The sequence below is a fragment of the Lineus longissimus genome, chromosome 10 (genome assembly GCF_910592395.1).
Source record: "Lineus longissimus chromosome 10, tnLinLong1.2, whole genome shotgun sequence".
NCBI classification, from domain to species: Eukaryota; Metazoa; Nemertea; class Pilidiophora; order Heteronemertea; family Lineidae; genus Lineus; species Lineus longissimus.
Window position 1 is genome coordinate 3091372 of NC_088317.1, and position 18119 is coordinate 3109490.

General features: G+C 44.4%; 1 protein-coding gene across 4 annotated transcripts in view; it reads right to left on the bottom strand.

The window, feature by feature from the left end:
• Window positions 1-18119, bottom strand: part of LOC135494394 (uncharacterized) — a 66091-nt gene that overhangs the window by 2773 nt on the left and 45199 nt on the right. For all 4 annotated transcript variants that reach the window (XM_064782316.1, XM_064782317.1, XM_064782318.1 and 1 more), the window contains 5 exons: window positions 4354-4802; window positions 1392-1538; window positions 984-1150; window positions 494-726; window positions 23-161 (listed from right to left, as the gene is read on the bottom strand). In XM_064782316.1, the coding sequence (XP_064638386.1) occupies window positions 23-161; window positions 494-726; window positions 984-1150; window positions 1392-1538; window positions 4354-4802 (1135 nt within the window). The remainder of the gene's footprint in view (window positions 1-22; window positions 162-493; window positions 727-983; window positions 1151-1391; window positions 1539-4353; window positions 4803-18119) is intronic.

Genomic DNA, 18119 nt, shown 5'->3' on the forward strand with positions numbered 1-18119 from the left:
TGTTGATAAGTACATTACCTACCCATTTTCATTCTCTAACTCCAGTCGGTAAGTTCGAATGTGCGGCTGCGATGAAAACTCGAATTCAAGGTCATGGTCACCATCCTCTGGGTCTGATGGGAGATCGGAGAATATCGCAAAACCCGTGTTTGTCGTTGGATCTGAAATAAACAATAGATTTTTTTAGAAATAGTAATCATGGTAAACGTTACTTCACTCTTGCTTCCTTTTTTGTAGCAAATTGCGAAAATTAGTTGCTTTATCTTATGTATAAATGGACCTGGCACAGAGATGAACACAATTTCCCTTGTGTCAACAGATGCATTAGAGGCTTTGTTGTTTTACGCCCGAGCTTTAAAAGAAGCAGTAAACGCACTCATTGTACATGTAGGTAGCGGCATACTTTTAAAATGTCCGAAATGCAGCAACCGTGCAGTAAACAACGAATCAAGGAAATGCTCAATACATGTATTTTGATATCTAGTTTACCTACCCGAATAATAGCTTGAGCCATTGAATTCCCAAGGAGTTGGCGTTTCTCCTTCCTCCTCGTTCGGCCCGTTCAGATCTGCCAGGAATCCCTTGAGGAAAGCCCTCATCTTTGGGTAGCGGGCGGCCTTCATGGGTGTCCGCCCAGAGTAGGTGGCCAGGAGCGGGTCAGCCCCGTGGGAGAGGAGCAGGCGGACGACTTCGAGGCGATCATGGTCTACGGCGTCGTGGATTGGCCTAGAGGACAGAGGCATGGGTATTGCTAGACGGAGATTCTGAATTTCATTTCTCGTTTAATTAAATTCGATTTCGAACTTTTATCCAGCTAGAATAGCATATTTTATCAGGTGTCCTGGTTTTAATTTTGTCATAGTCCTTGACACGCAGAAGACCTTTCTTTTTATGCTGGGTGGCCCCTTCTATGTGGACAGCCTTAACTTGATAGTTTCACTGCTTTTTAGTTATAAATCAAAACAATTCACTGCTATCCCTACCTCGTTCCATCAGTGGCACTACAGTTCACATTGGCTCCGTAGTTGATCAAGTACTTGGCGATGTTGAGGTGACCTCGGACGCAGCACTCGTGTAACGGCGTATAACCGGCGTTGTCTCGGGCGTTCACGGCAGCGGTGCCAGTCTCCAGGCAGTAGATGACAACATCCTGAAAAGAAGGGAATGAGACATTTAGGACCGGTTAACAAAACACTAGCGAGGCAACACCCAATTAATCGAAGAGCCTATCATTGCCATTAGTCTGATGAGGTCAAAATGTAACACTCCATTGAATAAAACAACGGTACGATTATGGTAAATAGCGCTAACTATCCGTATATCATCTCCTTAATAATGACCCGGAACTAAATACCAAGAGCCTGGGCCATAAATTGTCGTTTTCCGCTCACCTCGTATCCCAATCTAGCAGCACGGTGCAGAATCGTCTCCCCAGAGTTTTTGTTGACAACCATCCGCTTCATTTCCGGCGGAACCTGACGTGTATCCGGCATCTCTGGGCATGCGTCGTCGTCATGGAAGTCGTAAGTGTCATCACCCTGAAAAAAAGTAATGGAGTTATAAATCGTTCCGGCAGATGATGATGATAATAAGCATTTTTTTACGGCGTTCGTTCGTATGCTCTTGCATTCTGTCAATGCCGGAGACACGCACTTAATAACATTGAACCATTCTGCAGGCTATCTTCATCGTCTCAAATCATAACAATCATATTTTAGCTCTAGGTTTCAAAATTTGGGAATCCTATAGCGGGCATTCTCAGTTTTATCATTCCATTATTCTAATTCATCTAATGAAATTAATTGAACTTGATACGATTCAAGAAAGACAAAACGACTTATAAATTAGACCTTTTTCCATGAGATACGATTATGTTAACGATAATAGCGCGGAAATACCGCCAAGCCATGCGACTGTCCTAATCGATAAGTCTGAAGAGTACTTCGCGCAATAAATAACGTGTACACATAAATTGAGTCAAAGTTAGCTTGAACTGGATGATAGTGGAGTTCAAGTTAACTAATTGGCCAGAAACAGTGTACATCATGCACTACATCATGTACACAAATTAAACCCGAGTTATAAATAGATTTTGACTGTACCAGTCGCGTGTGCATGAATTGCACGTGATAAAGACAGATGGCGTCGCAGGCAGGCACAGGAATGATATTATATCATCTTGAGTTGGGAACCCTTGCGCGAACATAATGTAATAGGAAAATATACAGCTATAACGGGCAACTTAGCATGGAATCACTTGACAGAAAGCTATGTACATTTTAGTATTGGTTATACATGATAGACTAGAAAGTAACAAAGACGAGCGTTAGAACTGATGTGCACGCGGCGATCTCATGTTATTGGCGACGGAAAGGAAAGGCTAAGACGGCATTGACGTAAAAAGGTTAACTCTCTTTGGACCATGAATAAGTTATGTGCTTTCACATAAGAGTACATGTATTACGTACAAGACCCTTAGTTCCTAAGCATCCGACCGCGGCGGAAGAAACAAAGGCCCTGTGCGTGGGTACGCACGCTTACTCGTCAGATAACAAAGCCAAGGGCACTGGGCATAAAACGCTCTATGAATAACTCCGTGGAGGTTGGCTTTTAGCGGGATCGTGAGCGGGAGTGCCTGTAAACGTTTCTTTATCTCCATTCTGGCTAAAACACACTTTCAGATGTGTAGATGATGTAGATGATGTAGATGATGCAATTCTTTGAAAACCATGTAGGAGGTACGTTCGTGTCTTATATTTACACTGCACTTGACCCCGCCAGTGAGTGTGTAGGTCAACATTCGTGCGCGCGGGAGAGCTTTGGAAAGTTCATTCAAGAAACACGGTGTAAATCAATGTCTAATAGATTAACTCACTCCGCCTGGCAACTGCAGGTAAACTGAGCGGCGATAGCCTATGTAGACGTAACGACTGACGCTATCGACGTAAAATCATCGGCGGCGGTTGTAGACTACATTGAGTGTCAAAAGTGTCAGAAATAAAACCTTCGAAATATCTAAGGTAGCGTTTTACATGTGGCAATGAATCTTGTTATATTCATATCAAAATGAAGCGTGTTGGCCTCATCAAGGTAAGAAATGTCGGGGATGGGTCGATCACTAATTAATCTGTTGATTCCGACAGTCTTTCAATACCCGGTAACACTCCGATTCGGATCACATCACGCGCCTGTCCCACATCCGGGACCTCCCGGTGTAATGAAAGCCTTTGTCGGCAGAGCGCATATCGTTCGATTTGCTTGGCTATTGATTTTCGAACAGTCTGTAGTGGATCGGCATGGCTCTCGGCCAAATATACCGCTTACAATGGTCACGTAGTATGTTATGCTTTATAGATCAAATACCGACCGCCATTATAAAGTACACACTTTTATTCAGCGAATATTGATAACCAGCACCTGTGTATAAAACCAATCGATTAAAGAGAGAGTTCGATATGGTATCCATTCCGAGAGCCATTCTAAGCGGTGTCGATATCTTAAGACGACCGTTTTTCTCAAATTAATACGTGCCTAACGGATAAGGTACGTGAGTGCTAGCGATGCTGCACCTGTCATGACTGCACCTTAAAGGTTCAGTGTATTGGTTTGGTCTCGTTTACAAGTCTACCGCCAGATCGCACTACGTGTAGGCCAATACCATAAAATCGCGGACGGCTCTCTAAAAAACAAAACTACAAGCAGATAAAACGTAATGATTCTGAAATATTTAAGTTACATAACTTTCTTTTTTTACAAGCTTTATATAAGGAGGTATCATGTGGCCAGGAATTCACCAAATTTCTGTTATACGCTTGGATTTCCACATCGGCACCAACACAATGGATTCGTGCCAATTTACGGAATCGAGAACGACGTTCACTCTTCACGAGGCTATAATTACAACGGCCTCGCCGACAGGCCGCCATTCTACTCATCGAACATCGCCCCACCAATACAAAGAGCAAAAGATCGTCGATGATGGAACATGGAGCGGAAAATGGATGGATATGAATTATATATTCGCTGCTAGCGATTAATTTGAGCGTCTCGACAGCTCTACTGCTTTGTTCTATTCAATGTGTTTATGCCCGTGGCAAGCGGCCGCGTCAATACTAGTATGTTTTTACTTGGTAAATCACATTATGACGCATTTGTGTGAGCATTCCCGTCGTAACACAGAATGTGGTATCAAAAGAACATTAACCCCCTGTGTCCTGATAACAAAAATGTGACGTCAGTTGCCATTGCGACAACATGGCCGAGAACGCAAGAAAACAATAGTCATGATAAGAGGACGAGAAGAAGAAGAATAAGACTGCCACAACGACGACGTTGCGTCCCTTATTGCCTCACCTCAAAGAATTGAAATGCCGCCTCCTCTTCCCGAGCAAGCCTGGCTGACCTTGACTTCCGTCCTCTGCAAAACTTGATCCTCTTCGTCCTTGACCTTCGCTTCCGCTTCCCGCCGACACCCTTGACAACGGAGTTATAGGACCACTGCTTGGCTTGTTCAATCCTACGCCGTTGCCATAGCAACCTGAGAGCAGCGGACCGGGATTTATTCCGGAACATCTTCCGCGTGTCATCATCTTCTGTTTCCCTTTCAATATCCGGTTCCGGTGCGTCATTTCCGGTGTCAGGGTTTTCGGTGTCTTGATCGACATCTTGTTCCTCGGCCTCCTTGTAGAAGTCCTTGGTTCGTTTTGCTTTGAGGACTTTGGCCTTGATTTCCTCTCGTTTGAGTTCCCTTTCGTAGGCTGCGTTCCTGTTGTAGGCGGCTAGGGGCGGGCCAGTCTTTGTAGCTAAAAAGAGAAAGGAAAAACATTTTCTTATAATTGCAAATAGCCACGAATAGGCAATAGTCAGCAGTGTCAAATCACGCTATCGTCCTAGACCTGATGTCGACATCCGCGCGAGTTTTACCTGAGAAGGAAAAGTATTATCTATACGGTATTTCGAACACTGGAGTTGGCCACTTTTCACCGACATGACCGAAAGCCAAAAGTACGTGGATTATTAAAGGAGACGTAGGTTTTTTAGCCCACACACTACGCAGTATTGCTATGCAAACCCCAAGGGGTTAACTCTACGGGAGAGTGTACTGAACAATTTATCACGAAGAGATGTAACCAGATGATAGATGAAGACGGATGGAAATCGATCGGTCTGGCCAACGGGCTGCAGCGCCATTGATGGAACAGCCACCCAAATCGCTCGGATTCCTTTCGACTCGCCAGGGACACGTGGAGCATGGTCGGAATTTCAGAACATCGGAAATAGATCGGGAAATCAAGATCATTCGCGTCAAGACGTTTATGACTTCAAATGCAGCGAACAATCAAAGATAAACGAGTACTGTTTTTGCGAAAAGGACAAAACTGAGGGCTTAAACAGAGTGGCACAGCGCAAATCAACATTTCAGAAATTTATTTGACGAAAAGCTTTTAGGAGAAAACAAATTTGATGATTGAAAAAGCGGAAAGAAATTTCGTAATCCGCAAAATAAAATCCTTTTTAAAAAAGAAATTTTCGCGAATCGCAAAAATAAAGAGTCGCAAAAGTTTGGGGGTCTACCGTATAACCAGGGGAAATGAGACTCCACACGAGTACGTTAATCTGCGGTACTTTAATGCATTCCTCGAGCTGTTGTGCTTATCGGAATCACAAAAAACATGCTCCGAGGCACGACGTAAAAAAACCCACATTAGGCAGCACTGTAATGCACATGTAACGTTATCGTTTTTTACCGCTGATGTAACATTATAGCACTTGCTATAGAGAAAACATACAAAGACTTGCAAGTATAACATCTTTTTTTTCAATTATTAATTCTATCTCAACGCGGGCGGTACAAAATGTAGCAAATGTTATGAGCGTCGTTAAAGGGACACGCACGACCTGCTCGGGAAATGTTGGTCATGCATGTACGTGGATAGCTTACAATATAGCACATACTGCAAGGGCGAGAGAGGGAGGTTCGCCGATGGGCGGGAGAATGTCCAATTGATAGAATGTCATGCACGCATTGTCTCCTGATACAGGCGGTGCAGGCATTGACGTAACATAGCTCAATTTGCATAGGAACTTTATACAGAGGCATGTGGTCGATATACAACTGACAATCATCACTGATGGTATAAGGTGAAGGCACTGAAGTAACCTACATGTAATTTATTAATGTCATTATATAAACAAGTTCCCAGCACTAACGTGACCAACCAGCGAATAAGAAAAAAATACCCATCAGTTGCCACTGCAGCCCAAGTTTCGATTTTTCCGCTGCCGTTAAACGGAACTACTTCAGGGTGGATCGTTCTCTGGTTGCTAAGAGGGAATCTATACCCAGTTCACGTTGTGGCTGGTAATATTATGGTTACCGCGGCGTTCAGATAAGGAATGGAAGAAAGCGTGGGCTGAATGGCCGTGTTCGAAGATCGTCAGTTACTCTGCGGTGACGTTCGAGGTGTCGTTTAACCAATTCTTGGTCCGAGTCAGATGCTGACGGAAAGGTGTATGGTGATGACGCATGAAAACCGCTATTATCACTCTCGTTAGTTCTAATCAAGTCGTACACATGTGTAATTTGAGTCGTACTCGTTTGGTATATTTTCCATCTGAAATTCGCAACTTCCATTCTCTGTGTAAGAGAAGCAAGCCAACATCGGCAAAATATGAGAAAAGATGAATCAACGATGTAAGCACCGCGTTATTCCAGTATTACAAAACGATACGAGTGGGCGCCATGATATTTATCACGGTGCGGAGAAACGAAGCCCACACTTCCCGCTGTTTTCTTCGTACTGGATACCCTTTTTGCACAATGATGTATGTTTTGGTCGGGAACTGATGTTTGTATGAGAGTAGTAGATCTGTCCGCAGAAAATAAATAATGATACGAATGGCTCTCATGGAGGGAGTTTGTACTTTATTCTCAATAGTACATGTAATCTAAATCGCCCGTGAAAAAAACCCGGTGCGAAGACTGGCATTACGCCGGCATAATACACTCAGTCTCGAACAGACAATAATTCCATCACCTTTTTTACCTATTCACGCCGAGCTCCGGTTGTACCCGAGACGCTCCCGCGCCATCTGAGAGCACCAGGGCCCCTTTATCACGAGCGCTGTCACGGCGAACTCATCAATAGGCAAGATGATAAAGAGCTGATTCTAACAGCACGCATATCCGGGTACACCAAGGAAAGAGAGGTGAAAATGCCACAGTTTGACTTAGTGCTGTGGCAGAGCGACTCGTAAGAGAAAAAAGGAAAGAAAGCTCCTATATACACAAATACATACCCCTTTGATCAAGAATGGATGAATCAGACGTTTATGGAGGCTGTGACTGTTCTGAAGTAGGCCAGTCTTATGTCTAAATGTCTGTCTCCCCATTTAAGAGTTTGACGACGTGTTTTCCCACATTTGACACGCGATTGGCCAATAGTCATGTAGTTCTATTATACAACAATTTCGGTTAAAGCCATTGGCAAGAGCGAACATCGCATGTAGTACGAAACGAAATGTTATCATGCAAAAAATCAGGGCTGTTTGCTAAGAAAGGTAAACTCTATCACCAACGCGATGAACCCGCCATTGCTTTCTCGGCAATCCGGCCGTTCACAGACAGGTCATATAACAAATCGTTCACAATCGCCATATACCACGAACGCTGATAGAACGCTTACACAAAGAAACAGCCGTTAACGTAGATGTGTACTTAACCGAATTCTGCTTCCCGAGAGTGGAATAGCGATCAATTTGTGAGCGTTTCATCTGAGAACGCTTGGCCGTCTATTGCCGATTGCCCCGCGCTTTCATTACCAGAGATGGACTTGATGGTGCGTTGAGTGCGGAGTGGTGAACGGAATAACAACCGACGGATCTGAGACCATTGCTAATTTCCAATAAATTTATGTTGTTTCACGTTACAAATGCCTACTCTGTTCGTTCAAAGATTTGAAAATTCAACTTGAATTTGAAAATTTATAATTTTGTAAAAAAAATACATACATGTACGCACTATATTTAGATTTCAACACAATTTTTTCATTTTTAATTATTATTACCAATTATTCGTACACATGTGGTGCATTTACAATAAGGAGTGCAGGTGCAGGCAACGAAGTACTAACTGACTATACACTGTAAAATTTAGTTGTGCGGACAAATGCACAAATACTACCCAAAAAATCATCGTGCAGAAATACGCATGAATCGGCATGGATTACCACATAGTTTTATCAATAGCGCTTTTTCCAATTAACTATCTTGATTGTTTGAAAAGGCTACTTTGCACGAAATGAGAAGCTGCGTGCCTCCATCAGTCTCATCTGATGCTATGCTGGTCCCCGTATCTAACCCAGCGGGATTAGATTGGTTTACGGCATGTATGGAGCGCTCGGTACGAGCACGAGTAATGTGTTTCTCCTTAGGAGTTCTCTTCACGGTTGCAACAGAGGTATAAATAATTCGGCAAATGGATACAACGTACACAAATCTTTTTGCCTAAATGATAGACGTACATGTAGTTTATGTACCACTCGTTTACATGCGCCCTGGGGGTGATTATAACTAGACTCGGACATGGCAGTCATGCAAATATTCTGCACACACAAATGCGACATAACTTGGCACTGATGAATATTATTTCTCTCGAGTCTGTACCGCAATCGTCGGGTTATCGCCACGAAATAAGGCCATGATACTTTCATTTGCTGGCCCTAATAAGGTGCTTGTATCTCATGGTTTGTTACCGTGGCTCCGTCGAGAAAGGCCGACCATGACCCAGAGGCAAAATCATCGCAAAATAACGAAGCCCATCGACAATAGAAATTCAGAGTATAAAAAAATAGGTCGAAAGAACCCCGGGTTTGTCACACAAGCGAGTGCCTGGGTATTTTTTATGTCCTTGTTATAATCGAATAGATTAGTTTTTTGAGGCGAGTAGGTAGTTTTTGGTCACCGGGGGGCACGCTTTGGTGTTCACCACAATATCCCGATGACCTCGTGGTTTGATAAGGCGAATGTGATTAGTTTCAATCCAAGTAAACCAGCCCGCATGTACATTTTGATGTACAACGTACATTTTTATCTACAGCACACCCTGGAGTGTTCAGTCACGCAACTGACGAGTTATCTCGAACACTGGCTAGAAGCACAAAATACGGCATCATCCAGTAGATCAACTCCAAGGGAAAATATCGCTTATGCAGGGAGCGGTTCAACCGTTCTCTCGTCGGATTCCCCAGGGCACACTGAGCCATATCGCCTCAGCGATATCGCAACTAGCGCACTAGGGTATATCTGACGATATGGTCTCACATTAACTATTGAGGGGTCGCGGCAAAGGCAGTCAATTATATAATGTCAATCATCTCAAGCTAATTTGCCTGTCAGCACTTTCCCACCGATCAAATATCTTCGGAACGCACTATAGACATCCTAGATAAAGAAAGGTGATGCCAACATTGATAGGGACGATGTTTATGGCCGTTCCATCTGTCGAACATCCTACCTCTGCTATCGCTGGGAGCTATCCGTAAATCAATGGTTAACCAGGTACGGAGTGCGTTGCCCTGGCTCCCTTGTTACATTCTAAAGTTATTATGCCAGTTATCATTACCAAGGAACGTACATACATACACATGTGAATATTTTGATACTAGAACGGGGTGATTTTTTTCTTGTTGACGTCATCAAGTCGATCAACGCGACATCGGCGGTCAAAGCGCCACCTCGATTTCGGACCAAATCTGAACTTCTCTCTTGGTAAACACACGTGTCAAAAGTCAAACATGTCAGACGTAGGTTTTAATCGATTGAAACTTGAGCCAAAAGCTGATTTTATACAAAGATCGTGCGATTTTAACAAACAAGTTTTGCAGAACTCGCTGATATGTTGTCATAATATTTTATTCTCATAGAAGGCACGGCAACATTTTCAAGATGAACGTCTGCCCACACTTTAAAAAATGTTCCAGAACGCACCTTGATACCATCGGTTAACGTCTGAGACGCCACCATCGCCTCCGTATCGTGCCTTAAACATCAGGCAGAGGTGACAGCCATGAATCGATGGTCCGTCATTAGAAATGAGAAGCTGTCAAGAACATTACAAGCAGCTGTAAGTTATCATTTCTTGCCAATGGCAAAAGAAGCCAGGTCTGGTAAACCCCTACAATATCACGGAGATGACAACAAGCTAGTCTGGAGACCCTGGCCTCTGCTAGATTCGTAATGTCTCGTGTCTCCAACCCCTAGCAGTAACCCGCGCGGCATACATATTATCGTGAACACCTACGTAGCAATTAGTCGGCCCTTTGATGGGGCTAAGACGTGCCGTAGCTAAGATAATGCTTATTTCCCCGCGCCAGGAGATAACGCTCCTGACTGCGTGACCGCCATGCTGATGACCTTTGAGCGACCATGACCTTTGCGAAGGTTGTTGATGGCATTGAGTGAGTCACGTCAGCACGAAAAGTAAAAGTTATTTATGAGGCGTGCCTCAAGATTGTGGTGTTTGTTTAGAACACTAATTTGTGATGAGGTTGAGAATACAGCTTTGAATGTTCATGGCCAACTTTTTCATGTAACCGGCAAAGCAGGTAGTGGTGCGAAAGTATTTTGACATTACCCCCGGGCATACATGTAAGATCAAAATCTACGACATCGATTAGGTGTGTTCGGCCAAGGGACTGCGGGGAACAAGGGGGCACCCAGGGAGATAACGGGAAGAGGAAACAAATTAGTTGACTGAGGGAGAGACCAGTGTGAAAGATTTGCTGAGACCCGGGCGGGGTCCGGTAAAGACTGAAAGATTGTACGAAACGTTTTGTTTTCTTTTGCCATAGAATATCGATATGATTAGAGAAGGAATGACTGTTCAATGAGGCTTAATGACCTATACAACATTGGTTGGTGGCAAAAGGGAATCGGCATCGGCTTGCAATAACTCAGAATCGGCATACTGAATAATTGAGGACGATGGATCGCTGACAAATTACACCGAAACCATCCCCACATTTAACAATCGTGCGATTCGCTGAAATTGCTTTACCGGGGGTGAATTCAATCATCCTCCGAACACAGTACTGAGCCGCCTATCTCACTAGCCACGTCGCAGTGACTGCCGTTCTACACCTGATTGCATCTGGTCGCGTATCTCGAGTTTAATCCGCCGGCAATAATCTAATAGCTACTTGTTAGGCATTCATCCGGTTATGGCCATGACGCGCCGAGGCCGCAGGGCGTATAGCTCCGGGTTAGCGGCCGCATTCACGATGCTCCCACGATGCAGCGAGACGTAAAGAATTTGGGTCATTTAGATAGGGGATGGAGTCGTTTGTGAGGTGTAATGTCCCCTAGTGTGTCCTGAATGATGGGCTGGCAACTGAATTAGAATAGTGACTGGCGAGGCTGTGATCCCTTCGGCCGATATTCCATAACGCAAAACTATAGTACATGACAGGCCAACTAAATCTTTTGTTAATAGCCAGTGCCAATTCCCTCCGCCAATACAGAGAGATGCATCGCTTCAAATACGGTGGATGCTGAAATACGGACTAAGCGGCGAATCTGTAGCGAACATAATCGCTCATGCAAACTTATGGAGAACAGAAAAAAAAGTATGGTCGAAATTGTCTGTAGTCAGTTTTAAGAAGGAGCGACAATCTCTCCAAAATTGAACGCCTTGTCTAAATGTCACGCAAACTTTATACACTTTGAAGAGTCTTCAATCAAGAGCTAGGGTCGAACTGCACCAAGACTGAAAGCACCGCGAGAGAATCATCCTTGTGCTAAAACTGCGCTGTTTGATATGCGAGTACGCTGGCTGTCGCAATCGGAAATTCAGTTTCGCTATTGTGACTGCAGGGGCCCCAGGAGACACGCCATCACGGCAAGGCAGGACCAGATCGATTGGTATCTACCGTGTCTCGTCACATTACATTTCTACACCGATAAATCATTTTATAAAGCCAGGCATGATTAATATACCAATAGTTTTTCGAGTCGAGTGCCTGGGTCTCTGGCGATAAACGCCTGACTTTACATTGTGCGGGGTCTGTCGCTTTCTTTTAAAGCGCACCAGGATTTCTCATCAGATAGAAATCAGTGAAAGTGGCCTTCAGTGCACTTGGTAAAAGTGAAAATGTTTGAGTCAAATACTAGTATTTACCTGTTGGTGGAGGCGGTACGCTGCTGCCAGAACACTGTAAATGCCCCACACTTAACCTTTCTCCAAATTACTTCGAATGAATTTAATCGTGTTTGGAGCTCCTGTAATCAATTTCAAATTCTCCTGGCGCCCGCAATCTATAACTAAGATTCATTACGTCCGTATAATTCCTATTTCCAGCCGCTGTTTTAATTGAATTGTTTTTCATTAGGTTCGTAGTTACACTTCCATGGGATTGCTATAAATTTGGGTCTATATATCAGATAACCCAATAAAAGCAGCACATTAACGCTTTGCAATGTGTTTATAGTCGCTTTTACCTCGCGGGAACAATAAAACCTTCGTGTTCGTTGAGGTCACTCAGTTACGTATTTATCATGAGAACATGGCGAATTCCCCCATACACAGTCGAGTGTACAGCGTGATCAGTACATTGGTTGGCGTGTGATGTACAACGCACAGCATGATCAGCACATGAAGGCGGTCGTGTGATGTACAGCGTGATAAGTACACGGTCGTGTGATGTACATGTACAACGTACAGCGTGATCAGTACACTGTAGTGTGATGTATAGCGTGATCAGTACACGGTCGGCGTGTGATGTACAGCGTGATCAGTACACGGTCGTGTGATGTACAGCGTGATCAGTACACGGTCGTGTGATGTACATCGTGATCAGTACACGGTCGGCGTGTGATGTACAGCGTGATCAGTGAATGGTCGTCGACTCAACATCCGTCTCTCGACTTGCTTTTGTTGCTTCCGCAGTGTTCTCATCGGCATTCTCTACCATCATACATGTGAATACTTGGTTTAGTCGTGTGCACTGTTTACACAGGTCTCGCTGGCAATAGCGCAATGACCGCATAATTGCCAACCACCTGAGTGTATGACTTGTGCCAACAACCTGCATTGCGTGAACGCTGCATAGGATAGTGTTCCCCGCACTGCAAATCGATAAGACGGGATGACCAATAGCTATATACGGGAATTATAATTTTGAAATATCTTTTCTAACACAAGACACTAGGAAGAAAACACCCAAAAGCCGTGGAACATGTAGATCGCAACATGCCGTGGGAGAGGTCGCATTGTGCTACTGACAAGGAAACACCCAGCTCCGGTCACCCCGCGACGATCGCCCGGAATCGAATGAGGACGAATCGCTGAATGTATTGCCTCGAGTCCCGATAGGTTCCGATTAGATCTATCGAATGCTTCTGGCCATTGCATGTTATTCATCATTCGTTATTTATCAGAAAACAGTACAAATCACGATGTCAGTCGTCCGTTCAAAACAGCCCAGGGCTTCCCCGGCGTAAGGTCCTTGGTGAGGCGGCGTTCCCTTAGAGAGCCCCTGGCATCACCCACGGCACGAAGCTGGAACCCGGAGCTGGTGACCTGGCATGAATCAAAAGGAAAGACACTATCGTGTCAACGTGTCATACGAAACAATGCCGCAGCCATTTTGCGCTGGGGGCCTTGGGGTATTTCGCACGTCATCAGACTCCGATTCATCATATTGTATTTGCTGATATTGTGATGCTGACATCCCTTTTGTCGTGTTCTACAATGGAATCTTAAGTGTGTGCATCGTTAAAAAACATGTACGTAAACTTCATAATGCATGAATTGACAAAGACTATTCTATATTAATTCTTATCAATTCATATTAATCAGTGGCCTCTCTTTGATTTCGCAAATGCATGTTCTTTGATGTGAGGACTACATGTTCGAACGCCAATTGAATAGAAAAAGGTGTTGATTACCAATAAGTCTGGCCCTTATTCATGAAATAGAAAGAGGTAAATGGTAATTAAGTCAAGGGAAGCCAAACGTTCGGCCAACTGGACTGTGCTGGGTGACCCTTTTTATCTTCCTGTCTAGTCGACGCCACCGGATTCGTAATCAAAGCTGACACCATTTCCACCCCGTCTGCCTTCTCCGTTAATGAAGCCCTGTTCTTCCGCTCCGCATCCAGTCGCCGATTTATTGCCTCCCTTTATTTGCGTGGCGGTCCTACAACCGCGGCTAAACCAGTTATCTCAGCAGTGACGACCCAGCGTCTCATGTATGCGCAACCAAATCTATATAAATTAATAGCGCCCAGGGAAGCCGATATTGTGTGTTATACAGTCATTATTATTCCGGACGCGTATCTAGGCGGACGCCCGGCGACTTCGACTGAAGTACCACGGGATTTGGCTTACGGGGGTTCGGGGGTACTGGGTGTGACGAACTAGCCTTTGTTTACGATCCGAGACAATCGCATAGCTGGTTAATCTCATATTGTACCAAATTCAGCTAAGCAGAAATGTACATGGTCTAAGACAGAATGTACTGTACGTCTGAACCGAGCATACATCGACACCCATTGACATGGCGATACTGTTGTCTTGAACTGACAGGTGAACCGTCAAGGACAGTGCCAATCGCAAATCACAATCGATGATTTCACGCTCGTTGCATCACTTTCAACCCCCCTCGGGACAAGGTCAATACTCTTTAGTATTTGATATTTGAGTCAAATCTTCCGTCGCCAGGTGGGATTATTCTGAGAAACAAAATACTCATGAAAACGTGAAACAGCCTCTGGGGGAAGCATGTTGTAACTCTAAGTCGGCGAAGTCGCGAAAAGCAATTACAATTTCACAGTGGATGGAGCGCATTGTGAAGATTTACGCAGAATTGTCTGTTTTCTTCGGTCTTTTTGAAAAGCAAAAAGTCAAACCGTTACAGATACATTTCCAAGGCAGATGAAAAATTTGAACTCCCTCTGGCGCAAATAGTGCAACCGAATATGATGGTATTGTCGCAGAGAGTGATTAAAAATTTACAGTGGTTGAATTACTCACAATGCTATGGTTTGCATTGGCGTTTTCTAAGTTCCGGGGACGCCAGGAGCAGAACGGCGTATCAGCGAGTGTTCTCTACATTCCGCGTCATCAATGTTTTCAGCGACAGAGGCTCAAAATATTCAATACGCTACTCTGACTGTTCTGGAAACCACTAAATAAAAGAGAACTTCGTTAAAGTGAAGTCGAGGGTTAACGAGTAACTGATCGCCTTGTCAATGCTGCTAGAGGGGATTGCTTAGTGTCGAAATAGACTATATCGTCAATATAGTATCGCATGTACGAGCAACTCTCATTTGAAAGGCTTCAGCTAAGCGTAGGATTTACGCACGGAGCCTCGCCTCCTACATCATTCGTAAGACCTAATGGCTCAGATCGCCTAGTGAGCGGCGTGTCTACGTGCCGGATACAACGACAGCCTGTTTTATCGATCTCAGTTATATCGTTCTCTCTGGTTCAGTCTCCGTGCGCTGGATAAGGTTGCTTAACCGACGATCGTTAGGATTCAGTAAATTACAGGCCGTGGCTTATCGCAGGAAATCGAAAATGTACCGAGGAAATAGGAGACTTTTTAAAGGCATTCGCTTTTTTTCTGGCATGATTGGTTCCTCTAAGGTTTATTGTAATTTGCTGAGTTAACTTCAATGAGCCATTGCTCTAAGTCTCGTTTATACCAGGAACCACGGCGAGTAGGCCCGGCATGTAGCAGGCCATTGGCAGACGCTTGGGGCCGAGAATCAGAGAAGGTCGCTATAAAAGGGAACTCTAGTCCTGCAACAGTGACCATGCCTTGGGAGATTGCGTTCAATACCTGAGTTGACTGGGTTTTCTGTGGCTGTACAGTCATGACAGTCGATAGTCTCGATAACGAGAGCCCACTAACGGTTCAACATCGCCGTTTGGCGAGTCGGCCTCACTTGTAACAGCCCATAAGCCCATTAGCCAAGGACCAAGCCCTGCCCTGACTGGTGGCAACAGTGACCCTGCCCTTGAGAGCTAGCGTTATTCAATACCCAAGTTACAGGGTTATCTGTGACGGTACACTTCGACAGCATAGTACCAGAGCCTAGCTGTTCAACATCGGCGATTAGCGAGTCCGCCTCATTTGAAACAGCCCATAGCCTAAGATCCTGCCGCTCAATAGTCGTGATAATCCGCGGACCACGCCTGGAGACATGCGGCTCACGTTCTCTACCTATTCAACCCAGGAGAAATAAGAGGCGGGCATAATCATCGTCAGCATGCAAGCAGAAGAATTAGCTATATACGACACCAGCCATTCAAATTCGGTTGGAGGAAGAAACCGTGAGAGTTGTCTTCTTTGACAATATTCATAGATACATGTGCTTTCCACAGCTGACCAGTTGATTATACGAAAATCTAAATGGTGGTACTGTGACCAAGATGGCGAAAAGTCTCTCAATCATTAGAAACATCCAAATGAAGGTATTGATAAAAACGACTTAACACCTCTTACTTCGTGTCTGCATTACGTTTATTTGGCCTTGTCAGGTCTGTGCAGTTTGTTGAAAGGGGTTGTTCAGACCGAACACACTTGGGGGACATCGGACCCGAGGGACATGGGGCCAGAGAATAGGGGTATCGGGGAACATTTTAGGACCCGCCCTGCCCAGACTGATTCTACCTCCATGCACCCAGGGACATCTTCTCTTAAGGACGACCGTTTCCAGGAACTTCGCGATGCCCCACCGGGTGGCCTCATATAACAACAACCATTCACCCAAACATATTCCCCTATTCAGATGCGGGAACATGGAGGTTTGACACATGAAAGAGAGGTGTCCATGCACTCCACGCCCCTCTACAGTATTCTTGAGGTTGACACAATGCAAACATTTGACACTGTATCCGGCGACATGGGTGAAGATGTCACCTGATGTCTCAGTACTCACAACGAGATCAGAGTGGGTATCATATGTACAGATATGTCCGATATTGACCAATCTCCCAATGAGAGGAACAGCTACATTTGCTCCGTAGAGCTACATTTGCTCAATATACGGTGCTCGTCTATCACTCAGCAACCGCTACCAAAGGTGAGACTTGGAGATTGGATACTGACTCGACAAACGAGAAGACATATTCCGGCCATATGCATAAAACCAACAACTCTCAGCTGACATCAGACTGAGGAAACAGGTCATGAGAAGATCGAGATTCATGACCGATAGTGTCACGAGAATTTATCCCATCTTAAAACAGAGTCAGGATGAGAGGTTTGTTTCGCTGATCGACTCAAATTGTTCAATTCTGTAAAAAGTCGCAAAACGTTTCCCGCTCTCTTTTGCCATATAGATACTTTAGTGGCCATAAGAAGGTGCAATTGATGTATCCCCGTCAAAATGGGTAGTATCTGTCTGGCGGCATCATCTTTACAATCGAAGAAATAAATCCAGAAACACAAGATGTCTACCGAAAATGCGATGTTTTGCCATGATATCTTCGGATTACTAAGAAACCGAGTAGAATCGGAAATGTCATGTATATCAAATATCAAAAGACCAACACGGTTAATCTCACCCGAGGAGCGATGGAGTGCCGAGAAGACATGAAGCACAATATACACTACTTGACGCCACGATTTTCATACACATGTACTAAAAAATCATGTTGGCCCATTGTGAGCGTTATCAAAATAAACGTATGTAATTTCAGGAAGCTGTGATTTGCCTTGTTCGTTCCTCTTTCTTGAGAAGAGATCAGGCTGTTCAGCACATCGACGACAATTAAGCTTAGACCAGGAATTTCCGTAGCTCTTAACGAGAGTTAATATTTTTTAGCGGTGTTCTCAGAATCGATATTTTCCGACAATCATTCCGGTACGCCTACGATACTCCATATAACACAGCTACTGCAGCTCCGGGCGAAGCTTATCGTAGCGAGCTGGTGACGGGGAATTCAAAGAATCGACTTATATCAAGCGATACCTTCAGCAATTCAATAATGGGGAGATCTTCGCATTACTATAGGATAGAGATTTGTCAAATTCAGAAACGAGTGCAGAATTCTTAAACGTTTATATTGGCCATTTCAGCTAAGAAGAAATAATTACGAAGTAGATCAGTGCA